Raw genomic sequence first — 16,318 nt, 5'->3', positions numbered from 1 at the left:
AAGAAAATCTCATTATCATAATCATTATAGTAAAGGAAAGCAAATGTATTGAGAGATCGCTCTGAATAGCATAATACTCTCCTAGTACTACAACTTGCATAATTTAATCTATCCTCTCAACTCCTCGAGTTTTTTAATAAAAAAGTTGACAACGCCAACTAAATGAGAAAATTTTCACTACCGAGCGGGCATCACGTGGTGCTTGAGCAGTGCATTCCAGCCGTCCATTCCAATTTTGAACGGCTCGAATTTGTAGAGAAAAAAGAGAGAGAAAGAGGAAAGAGAATGGTTGGGTGGAAGGAGAGAGAGGGATCGGGCACCACGTGACACCCAAAAATTTCTCCAACTAAACACCTGAGCTTGGACATATATTTTCAAAAAATTACTGTACTTATTTTGGTAGTTATTAGGGTTTTAAACCAAGTCCAAGCTCGATGAGCCTCCCTAAGTTTTGGGCTTCGTTATAAGTTCCCCTGAAGTCCTGAAAGCGAACAGCTTGCGGGGGAAGTTTTCAAAACGCTTCTGGAGGCAACTATAAAATCCCTCTAACGGTGCTCAACTTAACTCTCTTCTCCCCTCTTTTCTTCGTTTCCTCTCTCAGTTTCTCTCTCTCTCTCTCTCTCTCTCTCTCTCTCTTCTCTCTGTGTGTATGTTATTCGCCATACACAATGGAGATTTTGCAGCCTGATTCGAACGTTTTCAGCGTTCGTATCGTCTCCATCGACCACTACATGGCCCCTCCGATACCAGACCTCGACATCTGTTACAGCAGTTTCCAAGGTTTGCTCATAAAACCCTAACAATTTCTTCAACACGTAAAACTCAGCAAAGTTCATGCATTCACTCTCACTCCTGCGTATTTACCCATGTATTTATCACGTTTCATCGGACCTTTACTCTGGCTTTTAATCGAGCCCTAATTGGGCCCGCTGCTTTATTAGTAAGGAAGGGGGTTCAAGCGAACCCTGGGTTCAAAATATGCATTCAATTTTTTATTTTTTAAGTATGAATTTATTTTTCCTTACTATTGTCGGCATTGGGTCATTCGTGCGTAGCCAAAGTGAATAAAAATTTGCATGAATTCGCGAATAGATAGATATTATAGCTTACGTCCAATAACTTTATGGGAAAATAATTTTTATTTTATTTTATACAGAGTCTAGTATTACAAAATTTTCTGTATAATTTTGTCACCGTTGGGATGAAATCCTGAAGCCGCCCCTGGGCCCGCTAGTGGACGGTTGGATTGGTCAGAGGATTAGTTGGGTGCGCGTAAGCTGTACCGGACACTTGAGTTATCGAAATTTTTTTTTTTTGAAAACTACTTGTTGAGCTTATGTGTTTAATTTGGTGTAGAATCTTATTCTTCCTGCGTGTGTGTGTGTGTGTGTTCTCTTCATTTTTGGTTGTTTCTAGCTGGGAAGGTGAATGAAGTTCCTGTGATAAGAATTTACGGCTCAACTCCAGCTGGACAGAAGATCTGTTTGCATGTACATCGAGTAAGATGATTGATTATTGCTTGTTCTTTATGTTTGATTGCTTTAGGGTATGATGCGTAAAATTATACACTTGTGATGGCCCGAACCTTGAATTTACAACTGTGGATTATTGATGTTAACATCTTCTCCTTCAGTTTTATTTCTGCTTCATTTTTATGTCTGCTCTAGGTATGTATTGGTATTGAATTCATGATTTATGCAGTTGTAATGTTGTATTGATAGAAGTTTTGCTTTGAGCGGTCTGCTTGTTCTGGAATTTTTGAGAATATATTCTAGTGTTTGGTGAGACAACAAACAAAAGTCGTAGAAAAAGCTTTCAGTGGTCAATGGAAAATGAGCTGATGTTGGGATAAAACTTGTCCAGTTTTTCCAAGTGAAAAACCGCTCTGGTCAGAACTATTTTCACATCACCACCACCATCACCACCACTCAATTGCAACCACCGTTACGCCCTAGCCACCGCCACCTATCACCCCCCGGGCCATTCGTTTTCTTATCGCAGACATGTCAGACATGGTCATGCTCTGACACATTCCTGATGAGTGAAAATGTGTCTGAAGATTTAAGAGCCTGTTCGGTTGGGTATTTTGGTTTTGGTTTTGGTTTTGGTTTTGTAATTACTACCCTATTTTTCTCTTCATTCATTACTCCTATCTTCAATTATTACTCTCATTTTTATCTCTATCTCTCTCCAATTATTACCCCTATTTTCAATCATTACTCTACTTCTCCCTACACTCTTTACCTATAAATCCAAATCCAAATCCAAAATACCCAAAACGAACAAAGTCTAATTGTTTTTTCCGAGTTTAACATGTTTTGGACACACACCCCAGACATGTACTGAACACGTACCGAACACATTTTGGGTGTAATGAATTTTTAAAATTTGAAAAGGTGTAACAAATATAATATTTGAAATCTGAATCGAATTAAAAAGTTATAGTATTAAATAACTTAAGGATGAAAATTGTAATATATGTGCAACTAGAAACCCTAGGAGACAGACTGACAAGTGCGACTGAAAGAGATAAGAAGGGAGAGAGAGATTTCGGCACTCTAGAAACCCTAGTCCAAGTATTTATGTGTCTCTTCTCTCTCTCCTTCGTTCTGTCTCTTTGTGTTTCTCTATTTTCTGGGATCCGTATCTTTACTCTCTCTTCTTTCTCTTCTTCTGAACCCTATATTCTTAAGATAAATGAGATATATCACAGATATAATCTATGTAATGAAAACATAACTGCTATTTTTGTTTTTTTCCTTAGATTTTTTTATCTTTAATTTGGATAATAATGATGTTTTTATATAATAAATGAAATTCATAAGTATCTATATGAACATTTATTTATACCCTACTTGTTTGTGCCCTAGTTTTTTCCGTATCGTGTCTTGTCCGTGTCCTGTAGTCATATCTGTGCTTCGTAGCACCCCCCTTGACCACTACCATAGCCACTAGCACTATCATTATCATTCCAGGGATTCAACAAAGGACAAGTAACCTTTTCCTGTGGGAAAATATCTCACAGATATAGCATTAACATAAAAGTAGTTTCTGTGTTTTGTAGGGCTCTAATGACACATATGTAGCAGGAAGTTGTGCTCAACCCCCTTGCTGATTGCAGAGAACTTTGGTTTCATTGGTGGCAAAGAATCAAACATAATACCTTCTCGACTGAAAATAACAGTCTTTTGTATAGTGCCAGCATAAGAAGCGTGGTGACTTCCATTATGCAGCGTGTTTGTGTTGAGTGCACTACTTCTGAGACAAGCCAGCAATTCTTGTAGGACAGTCAGCAATTCTAGTTAGACAGTTAGAAGGTGTTCATAATCGTAAGACAAATTTCATAGTTGTGGACGTCTATAGCACTTAATCCTTGGAAGTTGGATTTTTACACCTTGAGCTGTACCACTTCATGCACATCTGATGTTACGGATAAGAAGTACGTTTGATCCCGCAAGTCATAGAGAAACATCCTAGCCAGTAACAATGCACAATATTCCTACTGATACAAAAAGTATTTGATTATTGCTAAAAAATTTATGAATTTTGAGGTATTGACCAATTCAAAACTAAAATAAATAGAAATATAGTTCCAATAAAGGGAACTCAAGGACCCTATTCTCCCCCAATGGACTTGGGTTCGGGATGTGGGTGGCATGTTGATTACATATGGTTTTGGTTTGAAGCTTGGTTTGGATTGTTCTGGAGCTGTGCTCATTGAATGTTCAAATTCTCCTAGATTGAGTCATTAATGCCGTGTTGGATGGGTTTTTGAGAATTTTTGGGTTTGGTTTTTGGGGTAATGAGTGGAGAGAGAGAAATTATGGTAATATTTGGAGATAAGGGTAATGAGTGGAGAGGGATAGAGAGAGAAATGAGAATAATGATTGGAGATAGGGGTAATAAGTGGAGAGAGAAATGAGAGTAATGATTGGAAGTAGGGGTAATGAGTGTTTTTTGAGTTGATTTCTTCTCCAAAATGCAATCCGAACAAAGCATAAGTTTCACAAGGTGATAATATAACAAGACAATAGAAGTTAGAGGGAGGGGTCTCTCACATATGCGCTTATATGTATATCAATGTTACGATTAAAGAAAAGGAGGGCGTTTTTGATAACAAGGGAGGGGGGTGGAAGAGAAATGAGAGCTTAGAAGGGGAGGGGAGAGAAGCAAGGAATGCGGGGGGGGGGGGGGGGGGGGGGGGGGGAGGTGGTGTGTGTGTTGGGGTGGTAATTTACCTAAAGTTCTATTATCAGGTGTTAATGGGTATTGTGTGAGGTTTTCTAATTTGGTGGTTGTGGGTGTTACTGGGTACCTAAGTAATTTAGACTTGTTTAGGTTTGTCTTTTCACATATTAATGCCTTGTTCTCTTTGCTTTTCAAAAAACATTTTTCAAAAAATACCCCCTAGAGTTCCCCTACTTTCAACATTTCTCTCTCTATCTCTCTCCACTTATTACCCCTACTATTTTTCAAATCCAAATCCAAACACAGCATAAATGTTGAAGTATAGAACATTGGAAATTGAAGAATCTTATATGTTGCTTATACAGATGTATGTAATGCGATTAAATTGTCTCCATAGATTGCCGTTTCCCTGCTTTGTTGTGCCTTTTCTCATATTTGACGTGTCAACCTACGTCTTCTCTTGTTTCTCGCATTTGTGCAGTTCTTAGGTATTAGTATAATAGTATTACCTAAGCATAAATCAAAAGTGTGGTCAATTGGCATATGACAGTAGTGTATGACACAACGATATTTGACAAGTTTGGAAAAAATAAATGTATCTGTATTGTTGGATTGTTCTTCCCTTAATAACTTAATGCACCAGCATGCTGTCACTGAAAATTATTTCTGTTTGATTTCCTTGTCATATGATGCAGGCTTTACCTTATTTGTACATTCCGTGTGCAGATTTAGTTCAGCCTGACCAAGACGGTATGGCTATGTTTTTCTATTTTTTAGTTATATGTCATAAAGATGCACTTCCATTTGTGTTGCAAATCTGCATGCAACTGCTACACCTAATAATTTACAACGCACTTGTGCTTAGTATTGCTTTTTTTGTGTGTCTTCAGTCATAACTGTAGCACTATCTCTTGAAAAATATTATCATCATGGATCTCAGGTGCCACTTGATGACAAAGGATCTAAGTTATAATCTTGTACACCTTGTTCATGTAGATAAATAGGTTTTTCTAATTAGCGGTTCTCCTTGGTGTAACCCCTGTTAAGCAACTTATATTTGTTTTTACTTGGTTTTAGTGAACCCCTCTGATTATTATTTATGTGGTCATGCGACATGTGCTTGTGTATTTTATGATCTCTTTGGGCAACCTGCGCTTGATTTTTCTAGCAATTGTATTCTGATGCCGGAGAATATTTTGCTAGATAGTACTTTGGCCGTTTTCTTGTTTGACTCTAGGATTCCATGTGTTCTTCTTCATCATATCATTTTCGTCATTATTATCTTCATCATTAGTATTACTGTTAATTGTTATTAGCATGGTTATCTTTTTATGTACTTATTTATCGAAGAAAACATTATCATTATTATTGTCATAGTTATTTTATTCTTTACTTTCTCTTGCGTCCAAATCTGACTTCTGCTAAATATCCATTTGACTTGTTTGTCTTGTGCATAAACAATTGATGATGGATATAATTGCAAGTTGCAACTTGTATCAAGGTGTTTGGTGTTCGACAATTTAGGGTTGGGACCTGGGTTCTAGTGTTTGCTATCATTAATTCTCCTTCGTATCCATGATTAGTGCACATTTCATTGGAAATTGTTCAGGTGCTGCATGTTCAAATTTGATCTCTCTTTCCCTTGAGAAGGCACTGAAGGTATCCTCTCTCTCTCTCTCTCTCTCTCTCTCTCTATCTCTCTATGGTGTTGTCTTTTCCATGTTCAAATTTGATCTCTCTTTCTCTTGAGAAGGATCCTCTCTCTCTCTCTCTCTCTGGTTTTGTCTTTTCCATGTTAACAGCTGCTATTGCTCATATGCTGTTGTTAATGTACTTTTGGATGTAACTCTTACAGCTTAAAGGTAAAACCGGTTTAAAACGACAGCATGTGCATGGCTGTAGTCTTGTCCGAGCAAGGAAGTTTTATGGGTATCATGCGTCGGAGGAGCTTTTTGCAAAGATACAACTGTATCCAAAGATTTGGTATATTGTATGCTTTCTGCTGAACCTTTTTGAAAAACCCATTTTCGATAGTATTTTTTTGTTGCCATAAAAAGGAAGATAATTGTATTCCCTTAGACATCACCAAATTTATAGATCTCCACCTCAAGACGCTTGTCTGATGTTATTACCAGGTTATTCGATAATTTTTGCCTATGTGGACTAAAAATTTAGTTCTTTTTTTCGTAGCATACCCTTGACGATGTTTTTTTAGCTCTTAGATGTATTATGGCATTACAATTCCTTTTGGTAGGGCTCCAGGCTATATCTGGAGAATCTTATTTTCTTTCACTTCAGTTACTTTTATCACTTTTAGATATCATTGTAAGGCTGCAAGCTCCGGAGAGTATATTTTTTTTCTTTCATTTTTCCTTGAATCATTTGGCGAGGATATTAACAATATTCTGGAACATGTGATGGAACACCTTGACTAAATTTTAAGCTATTATCCACATGATGTCTCTCGTGCTGCAAATCTTCTCCTGGTATGCTCAATGTGCTTCTCACCAATGCTTAATAGTTTTTTGGAATCTATTGGAGTTTATACATATTATGTTGGTCGTATACTGTTTAAGGGAGCCTTTGTTTTCTGTTTCATTCTTTTCAAAAACCAGCACTTGCTGTATGTGTTTTAACTCCAGAGATTTTGTTCATTCAAGAAATTCTCTTCATTCTTGTTATGCGTGTGGGTCCATTTAAATTTGTGAAGTTTGCCTGTGTTTTGAAAATCAGATAATAGAAGTAGATAAATATGTGATCTCATGACCCATGGGTTTAAGCCATTGTTTTGCAGGGAGGTGACGTTCTAGAGAGGAGTTTACAACCCCATGAATCACATATTCCCTTTCTTCTCCAGTTCCTGGTAATTACGATTTTAGTATTTACGTGGAATCCAATAGTTACTTTCATAGTCTCACCAGGGAAAATGAAATCAGGCTAAGTCAAACCTTATCCCCACAGTATTCTGGAAAATTCACTTGAAATTCCAACTCCATAGCAAAACAGCTAGCTTAGGCAAAATACAAGACCTACTACTGTGAAATTAAAATGACCAGATTAACAATTGGGGTGACATACAATAGTTATGAGATGAGTATAGAATCAAATCCACCAAATGGTAAGTCTGTACTAGTATTTCCAATCGGACAAGAAAGAAGTCAAAAAGTCTTTTCATTTGGAGCTACGCCTCAGGCCCTAAACCTTGACTGTCACATTTTTTGTTGTTGCGATGTTGTACCTATAACACACTGCTGCCTTTCGCCTCTTGTTTGGGCAACCATGGCAATTTGATTGTAAGGTGATTCTCTTTACTGATTTCTCTTCTACCCTAATGATAAGCAACGGTCCAAAAGTTGGATCAAATTGGTCAAATTGAGGTCTCAGGATCATAATGAGAAATGGATAGATAGAGACTTGGTTGGAAAGCGAATTTATGAGGTGGGATGCAAGACCCTTTTAGGTAAGACATTGGGGGAATAAGGGTTGAACTTCCACCCAGATGAAAAAACTGTCTTTTGGTACATCACTCTAGTGAAAGCAAAGCTCTGGGCTCTATAAGCACTTAAGAAAAGGTAGTTGCCTAAGACTTATAAAGGGAGCGGAAGTGATTCATATTGTTCCATGTGGCTGCAACAAGGCCTTATAAGTTGATCCATCCAATGATGCCATTATGCAGAAAAGTCAAGATGTCCTTTTAACATCAAGGATAACGATTGCAGCCCTGGAAATTGAGTAGAAACACATCAAGCAAGATGATAACCAATTAGCCGAGCAGTTGCCATTTTGTGTTGCCATTGAGTCTCTGACTGCAGCAGGTGTCTCGTATTGTTATTTCCTCTTAGTCGAAAAAGTTGTCATACCTTGGTCTGTCCTAATTGTAATAAGTAAGTTGCTTTGTAAGTGTGACTTGTACTAAGAAACTGAACGTTGTTTCAGTATCGAGGAAGTTCTTTGACTTTTAAATCTTTAGTTTGTGCTCTTAAAGGTATCTTTGAGTTAGCAATGCTTCCATCTTGAAACCTGTTCTGTACTTGATGTAATTGCAACTGTCTAAAATAAGCATAGAAGGATTCAATGCAATTTTGCCAAACCTTGAGCAATTCTTTTTATTTTCAACTATTGTGGTGTAGTACATGTCCTCATTTTACAGTGGATGAAATTGGTGTTGTATATGCGGAATGACTATTTCTTTCTATGAAGAACTCTTGAGAATATTTCCTAATATGTGGCAGGGAATTGTTTTTAAAGGTTTGTTAGGATAAGATATATTCTCCGGTGAGCCATTTTGGCCACATTCCTTGCCATTTTTTAAAAATGGCAAATTGGGTGGCACACCCACAATACCAAAATTCTCTCAAATTTGGAAAATGCCATTTTTGAGATTGAGAGGGATAGAGAGGGCTTGTAAGAAATAGAAGAACATTTGCCATTTTTTTTGGCAAAATGACACTATTCATTGTCCAAAAATGAGAATGGCCATGGCAAAACGGCATTCATGTGTGTGGATGCTCTTAGACATCGTACTCCAATCTGCTGATAGCTTTTGTAATTGGCCTTCAGTGCCATAAATGTTGATATTGTGGCCTTTTTTTTTTGGTTGTGGATGGACTTAAGGACCCGACTGAATTTTGGAAAAGGAATTAAAAAGAAAGTTGTACTTCTCTTCTGTCATCTGTAGTTATGCTTCTCTATTAGATCTAGGTCAGGTAAAACCACCTTCAAATGCTAAGTCACAATTGACGACTTATTTGTTTATTTTGTAATGCAATTGTAAACTTTGTGTTGTTCTTATGTCACTATGTGTTTTTTTTTCCTCTCCTTGCAAGAATAGGTTGACTACAATTTATATGGGATGGGATATCTACATGTATCAAAAATGAAGTTCCGACATCCAGTACCAGATGCTCTTTCCCGGAGGAAGGATGCTTACAATGAAAACGAAGCAGTGTCAGATAAATCCACATACGTGTCTTCAGGTTTCAATTCATTTATTCTTTTTGTGTTTAATTCTTCCATTTCTAGAAACATTTGGAGGGTAGCTTTGTGCCTCCATTTACCTTGCATGCAGAGTATTTCTGTGTTCTGATGTGGAAATTATCATTAGGCAGATTCAAACAGCAATTCAGCTTTTCATTCACCGATTTGGATATCCTCCACAATTCCAGATGGCTGGATGTGGGAGTTTTCTAGCCACCTCGGTTCATCCTTTCAGGATGTTCATCTTGTTAAACGGCAAAGTACCTGTGAACTTGAGGGTGACACTACTGTTGAGGGTTTGTTTGGCTTCACAAATTTGCCATTGAGATTTTCGCATTTGTTCCTTCGTGGATTCCAAGCTGAAATGACTTAACATGTGGTCTTGCAGATATACTTAATCAGCAGTTCAAAATGTACTCATCTCTCTCTCAAACCCGTTCAGAAGTGAAAATGGTCCAGTCGCTAATTCCAATTTGGGAGGTGTGCATGTCTTTTATATGTGCTGTTTTGTCCATAGTGTTGTCTGTGGGTTAACTTTACTTTTCTTGTAATAGGAGGAATATGAAAGGACTGGGATGCATGATGCGGTATTTCTCTCTGATACTGGGAAACCACTTCCAGAAGATGTTTTGAGGATACTTTCGCATGGGCTTGAATTTGAGAATAAGCTAATGGAAATGTGTAATGAATCAAAAAATGATTTATCTTGCACTCCATTAGAGAAGGATGAGAGAGATGTAGAGCTAATAAGACCTTCACCTAATGAGGAAAAGAAGGTTGAACTTGGACTTTGTGACATGAAGAACGAAGGCAGAGAAGTTTTGAAGCGTTTGATAGCAGGTAATGAAACAGTGATGATGTTGCCACAGGGGTTACTGTGCAAAGACAATGTTAACATACCGGGAAATGGAAAAGCTTTATGTCCCAAACTGTTGCTCGCAGATGACATTCAAACATCTCGAACTATTGGAAGTTCAGATGTGAAGGTATTTTTCCAGAAGTTGCTCACTTTTCCCCCCCTCAGATTATTCTGCAAGGAAAGTGAGTTATTGGAATATTTTCAAGCATTGTGAAAGTCTTTTCATTTCTTTCTTCAGGTCATGGAGAAGGAAGCATTGAGGCTTCTAAGTTGGCTTGCCTCCTCTCAGGCTGCAGAAGATATAAACTCCGATGATGAGCTTGCATGTGAATCCATTTTGACTCCCTTGTTGCCTGCAACAACGATGGATAAGGTGCTGGAAAAAGCTAATATGGATTTTGAGAGTGAATCCCAACAGGAGTGTCAAGATATTCTTGATTCTGTTGACCATTCAAATAATTTTGAAGACTTGAAGGGGGGATCTTCTTCTGCTGATCATAATTATTATCTACGACAACCTTCACGGGAGAACATAATTCCCCAAGTGGATGGGTCCGCTGATGATCAAATCGCAATTCCTACTGCTGGTAAGTCATCGAAAGTAAAAATGAGCAATGAAATTGAGCTTTTCCCTCAAGACGATGAACAGGAAGGAATTGGCTCAAGCTTTACCCATAAAAGCAAGAAAAGAAAGCCATTATGGGGTTCTTTACCCTTTTCCTTGACTCAAAAGGTTAATGTTGACCTCGAACCTTTTAGTAGATGCTGCACAGAAACTGTAGAAGGTAAGTTTACAGGTTCTGGATCTGGAAATCAGGCGGACAGAGATGTTTATGACGCCCAGGATGAAAGTAAACTAGTTGGATCCTCTGTGCGTGACTTGATGAGGAGAAAACGAATGGTCAGAAATGCTTCTTTGGAGGAGGAACAACACTACCCAAAACCCTTAGAAGATCACATGATACAGAATTGTGGGCAGGATGAGAGGCCTCAGGAGTTTGCCAACTCTGAGCTTTCTCCAAGAACAGAGGCAACCATAGCTCATGATGTTAGACATAGCTATCACATTGATGACGTTACCGCTCAAGCATGTGGTGGTTCTACAAAAATTACCACCTCATTTTCTAGTAATCCATCAGAGTTTTTTACTTCTGCGAATCAAAATTCGTATATTTCTGTAGCCTGTTGTGAGAATGATGGTATGGGAGACTCGGAATGTGTTGATTTTAAGGAACGCATAACTTCTGAGGCATGCGTTGGACGACCAGATTTGTGTTTTCAGATGCAGATTTTTGATAATGATGACAAACTATGTGATAATGAGAGATTGAAGCTAGGAGACAGTACTGGTAAAAGTAGTTTGTCTGCTGCTTCTTTTCAAAAGGAAATTTTAGGTGTAGATGATTGTGTATCTAAGAATGCCCAGGATGGAAAAACCTTGATACCCAAGCTATCTAAAACACCATCTACAAACATTGGGGTCAAGGAGCCCACATCTGACTCAACCATTTTACACTTTGAGAATTGTGGTGGAGGACAGCATGGACAAGCTGCTGACTTATCTGTGCCTATCAGTTCGATTTCCTCTACTATTGACGTTGGAACCAATCCAATGGAACTCATTGGCATGACATTTCATAGGAAACCCCCCATGGTGGACCTTAATACTCTCCAACACATTTTGCTTGACGGAGGGGGAAGTTATGGAGGAATATCAGGTTCCCTGCCTTATCTTTAAGTCATTTTTTTTACTGCTTTTATGTTATGTTTCAGCAATAAATCTCATCCTTATAATCTTATTATAGCAGTTGAAACAGCTATGTCCGCCCAACCTGGAATCTCACTCACTACACGTGGACATCAATAAAAATGATGCATGAATGTGGAGGGTTATAATGATGCTGTCTTTGATTGTATTTAACATCTTGCTGGAATTTGAAGTCAAGAAACTTATTTTTTTGGCCACTGGTGTAAGATATGAAGCTTTAATGATAGTATCTAGGAGATTGGTTTTTAAGAACATTCAATCGTCTGAATCTGTGTTGCTCCAAAAAAAAAAAAAGGTCTTCTGTTTGTCTATTTTAACTATTTTTTTTGATCTGCCTATTTTAACTTTATTAGTAACAGTTGGGTCTAGTTCTACTTCCTAATTTCTCAGTATTTTTTTTGTTATTTTCCTTGTAGTATACTATGAAATTTCATTTATTCCTTTAGTTGTTGATGTTGTGGATTCGACCCAAAACCACACAACACAATCAAATCATGCATAATCAAGCAAAAACACTCAAAGAAAGCACAGCACAAAGATTTGCATGGTTTCCCAATTGGGTTCACGTCAAGCACGGCACAAAGATTTGCATGGTTTCCCAATTGGGTGCATGTACATCCACGTCTCACTCCAACTTTTTACTATGCATCGAATGAAGGGGAGAGCATAGGGTACAACAGCTGCTGCGTAGATATCCTAACGTTTCATGTCACCAATGACTGTAATAACCTTGTTTCGGTGGAACATGGTCAGAATTTGTGAAGTGTCAAACCAAACCGAATCATACTTCACAAACCCAATAGAAGTGTGTTAGCTATAAAAGAGGAGAAAGCTAATCGCAGCTAGCAGTTGGTTATTAGCCTTGATGGGGGGGTGAAAAGTCCTTGGGAATGTACGGAAGGAAAGTGCTTTTGTTATACGTCAAGTGCCTTGGGACTCTACGTATCTTTTCTTTACATTTGTTCATTAGGTGGGTAGAAAAATTGACTGATGGCAAGAAAAAAGCCATTAGGGAAATGTGTGTTGCCATATTTTCTTGGTATTTTCCTGGCTTAACAACCCCCTGTTGGACTGTCTTTAGCATGGCCAACAGGGAAAGGGCATGTAACCAGAAATATGGTTGTGAAGAGATATCTGATTTTGTCGTTGATTTCTCCGGCACAGCTACTTTTCTTGTATTAAGATCATATTTCCTACCATGCTGCTGGAATGAACTCTTGTTTTGTTGAGATGATCTTGCTAATTTCAGTGTACAAGATATCCCGTATCTACTTTGTTTAGATGTACTACTAAAACGGTTGTAGTTAAAATAATATGATTCGTATTTTATGTTCTGATTGGAACTAATCTTGCTGCACTTCGGTATCAATTGCTGTCGAAGCTTATACGACAGAGAATCTTGAACAGGTAGTAATTACACTAAACTATATTAGTCAAAGTGTCTGGGTAGTTTTTTCATGCTTGTTGGTAGACTGTCCGTCTTCTTTGTTATTTTGTTGTTACATCCCCCAAATAAAGAATCCTAATGCCCTTGTTTGCGTGCTCTACGGGAAAATATAGTGGCTTTGTTCGGTTCTCAACTTAGTTTTGGTTTTTGTTTTGTTTTCAATCATTACCCTACTTCTTTCTCCAATCATTACCCTATTTCTCCAATTATTACTTTCACATCTCTTTCTATCTCTCTCCAATCATTACCCCTATCTTCAATCATTACTCTATTTCTCTCTCTACCCACTACTAAAACGAAACTAAACTAAACTCTCAACCAAACACTACCAGTAATTTTTCCTTCATTCTTTTTGTTACTTTCAGTACTGTAGACTCTGGGACTTCTTTTTAAGATTGAGAATGTGATCTCTGCAGAAGATTGCACAGGAAGTTGCTTTCCTCATACTATTTTTCTCATGTGACTTTATGAAGGCAACTTTGTATGGTTTAGAACATTAAAAAATTTGGCAACATAAATGCAACCTATGTAGAGAGAGAGAGAGAGAAATTGGATTGAAGAGGATGATTGGTTAATATAGCAAACACCTTACTCCATTCTTGACGTGAACAGTTCACAGGATAAAAGTGCTGTATCATTACGACCCACAACTATATTAGGTGTCTGTGACTGAGGGTGGTGTGAGCAGATATAGGGGTTAATACGCCTGTGAAGTTATTACTTTAGATGGAGATCTCAGGGCATATAGGATGCTTTTGTTTACTCGACAGATGAAAGGTTGCAGGTTTTGTCGATGAAGAACCAGTTGCCAAAGTAAGGTTTGATATAAAAAACCCAGCCTGCAGGATTTTCTGAGAAATGTGTGTAAGGGTTTGGGCTGCAGCCAAGTTTTGGATTTGTGGTGAAATTGAAGTAGTTTTCCTTTTGCAATAGATTTTGCTTGTGAGGGTTTGTTTCTTGATATTTTGATAGACATAGACCTCAGGAAGTGTGTGTTAGATGGGGAAGGGAAGGAGACACTCTTTCCACTTGTTTGATTTACAAGAAGATGAAGAAGGGAGGATTGTGTCTCCTTCCCTGTGGTTGGTTTACCAATAATTGCGAAAGGAAAGTGAAGGGGATGATATGATTTTACTTACATTACCTTTATCTTGGAAATCTTGTGTTATTTATCTTGTAAATGCTTTTCGTTACAATGTCATAATTTGTATCACTGTACTTCCCCTCCATCTCTTCCCACTTTTGATGGTGAAGCGAAGTGCTAAAAATGATTGTACTCTTTCCCCTCCATTCCCCTGACCCTTCCTTTGTTCTCCTACAGTTGTAATCCAAGCAAAAATCACCTCCAAATTCTCACTTCCCCTAGAAAGTCCAAAATCCTCCATCCCAACTATGGGTTAGGATTAAATCTTGCAATAGAGATTATAAGGGAGTAATTGGTAAAGAGACAAGGGTTAAAAGATACTCTCTTAAAAGGTTTTTTTTCTTACCGGCAATACTCTCTTTACATTTTGGTTGCAATGTGCAATGGTTTTGGTAATTGCTGGAAATAAAGAATCTTGTCTATGCTCTTTAGGTTTCACCTTTGCAAAGGGTTAGCTTCACCCATGGGGCTGGCATTAGCATTTTCCTCATACTACAAAATCAAGTTCTCCAAGTTCTGGTCTTGCTCCGTGAAGAGGCTGCATAGTGATATACTGAGTTGTCGACTGTCTGCTATGACTACAGATCTCATAGAACACTAACCATGTATCCTTATGACATTGTCTAGTGAAGACATAAATTACCAAAAATAACTTCAGATCTGGAAACAAATAAAACTTAGGTAAGATACGCTGATGGCATATGCAGTGATAATAATTGTCAAATGACCATAACTACTACCATGAGCATTTTACTTAAGACCAAAACTATTTTTAACAGTTGTGTGACGTGGTAGCCTTTGTGTAAGGTTTCCGATTCCTATCTAGTTGTTTAGCCATTCGATATTTATTACGTTAGTCATTAACTGGCTACCATAACTTGTCAGCTCCAAAGAGATGAAAGGTCATCTGACTTGTATTTTAGAATAATAGAAGAGAAAACAAAGCCAAATAAGAAGTCGATACGCAACTGGCTACCATCTCTCACTCTCGCGAAGGACAATTGTCATTGTTTGTTCTCTATTTCCTCTTTTTCATTACTTGGAGAACAGGTAAACACTATGGCACAATGCCTTCTCAAATGGGAAGTTCACAGTACCGTTTTACAATCTTTTGGTGACTTTCGATTGTACTTGAAAGCTCCTGCGTTAGCCTGCAACCATTATTCGTTATGGTGCTTTGATTTTATTAGAAGTCCATATTTGGTGTTACGGTGTGTTCAACTCGAAAGAGTTTTTGACGCCATCACATTGCATCATGCTAAGTTTGATTCCATCTTTAATGCAATTTCGCTTTTAGAGGGTTGCCACCAATAAATTCCTTGAATGAAGCAGTAAGGTGGGGCTTTGTTAGATGAGCGGTAGTGAAAGTTGTTACAAGAAGCTTCAAATGAACAGTAACAAACCTCTATAATGGTGTTTGTTGAAAAGCACTTTATTTGAAGCCACTACATCACTAAACAGGTTATTGTTGTCGACATTGTAGTCTCTTCTTTCTGTGTTTATTAACTGACAATGTTTATTTGTCATACAACTGCAGTTCAGAGAAAACTTGTAGATGAAATCCTTCCTTTTTTTGAGAGCAGCTGCTTGAAAGATGGAGAGGTGCAGAAGAAGAGCTCAACAAATAATGACTTAGATCCTCACAAACGTGTCGTGGGTGTGCCTACCCACTATCAAAATGATGGATCTTACTTGTACATGTTGACACCTGTGGTTTCACCTCCGTCTGTAGACAGTGTTTCCAGATGGCTATTGCACGTTGACTCAGGTATTGTCTCAAACTAGTGAACAAGCTTGTCATTCATTTTATTCTTGCATTTTTCAACTAATTGGTAAACAGTAGGTGATTCAGGACAAAACTATTATGCTGCCTCTATGGAGCCATCATCCCCAAAAGGTAAAGTATTTCCTTTCTTTGAGTGGAAAGAAAAACTC

The 16,318-nt window shown here is 37.9% G+C and overlaps 1 protein-coding gene across 8 annotated transcripts in view; it reads left to right on the top strand.

Annotated features, from left to right (window-relative positions):
* Positions 1 to 634: 634 nt before the first annotated feature.
* LOC131310416 (DNA polymerase zeta catalytic subunit) overlaps positions 635 to 16,318 on the top strand; it is a 35,785-nt gene continuing 20,101 nt past the window's right edge. Inside the window, exons 1-14 of one of the 8 annotated variants that reach the window (XM_058337406.1) lie at positions 635 to 780; positions 1,417 to 1,499; positions 4,884 to 4,938; positions 5,798 to 5,847; positions 6,044 to 6,156; positions 6,632 to 6,674; positions 6,983 to 7,051; positions 9,020 to 9,164; positions 9,297 to 9,461; positions 9,554 to 9,645; positions 9,720 to 10,151; positions 10,263 to 11,742; positions 15,921 to 16,151; positions 16,224 to 16,280. In XM_058337406.1, the coding sequence (XP_058193389.1) occupies positions 669 to 780; positions 1,417 to 1,499; positions 4,884 to 4,938; positions 5,798 to 5,847; positions 6,044 to 6,156; positions 6,632 to 6,674; positions 6,983 to 7,051; positions 9,020 to 9,164; positions 9,297 to 9,461; positions 9,554 to 9,645; positions 9,720 to 10,151; positions 10,263 to 11,742; positions 15,921 to 16,151; positions 16,224 to 16,280 (3,127 nt within the window). In that variant the 5' untranslated portion in view covers positions 635 to 668. Of the gene's footprint in view, positions 781 to 1,416; positions 1,500 to 4,883; positions 4,939 to 5,797; positions 5,848 to 6,043; positions 6,172 to 6,631; positions 6,675 to 6,968; positions 7,052 to 9,014; positions 9,165 to 9,256; positions 9,462 to 9,553; positions 9,646 to 9,719; positions 10,152 to 10,262; positions 11,743 to 15,920; positions 16,152 to 16,223; positions 16,281 to 16,318 lie in introns of those variants that run through there. The other 7 variants (XM_058337409.1, XM_058337410.1, XM_058337407.1 and 4 more) reach the window with 7 other exon arrangements.

The sequence above is a fragment of the Rhododendron vialii genome, chromosome 12a (genome assembly GCF_030253575.1).
Source record: "Rhododendron vialii isolate Sample 1 chromosome 12a, ASM3025357v1".
NCBI lineage: Eukaryota > Viridiplantae > Streptophyta > Magnoliopsida > Ericales > Ericaceae > Rhododendron > Rhododendron vialii.
Note: the sequence above shows the minus strand (reverse complement) of the source record. Positions and strands in the feature narration are given on the sequence as shown.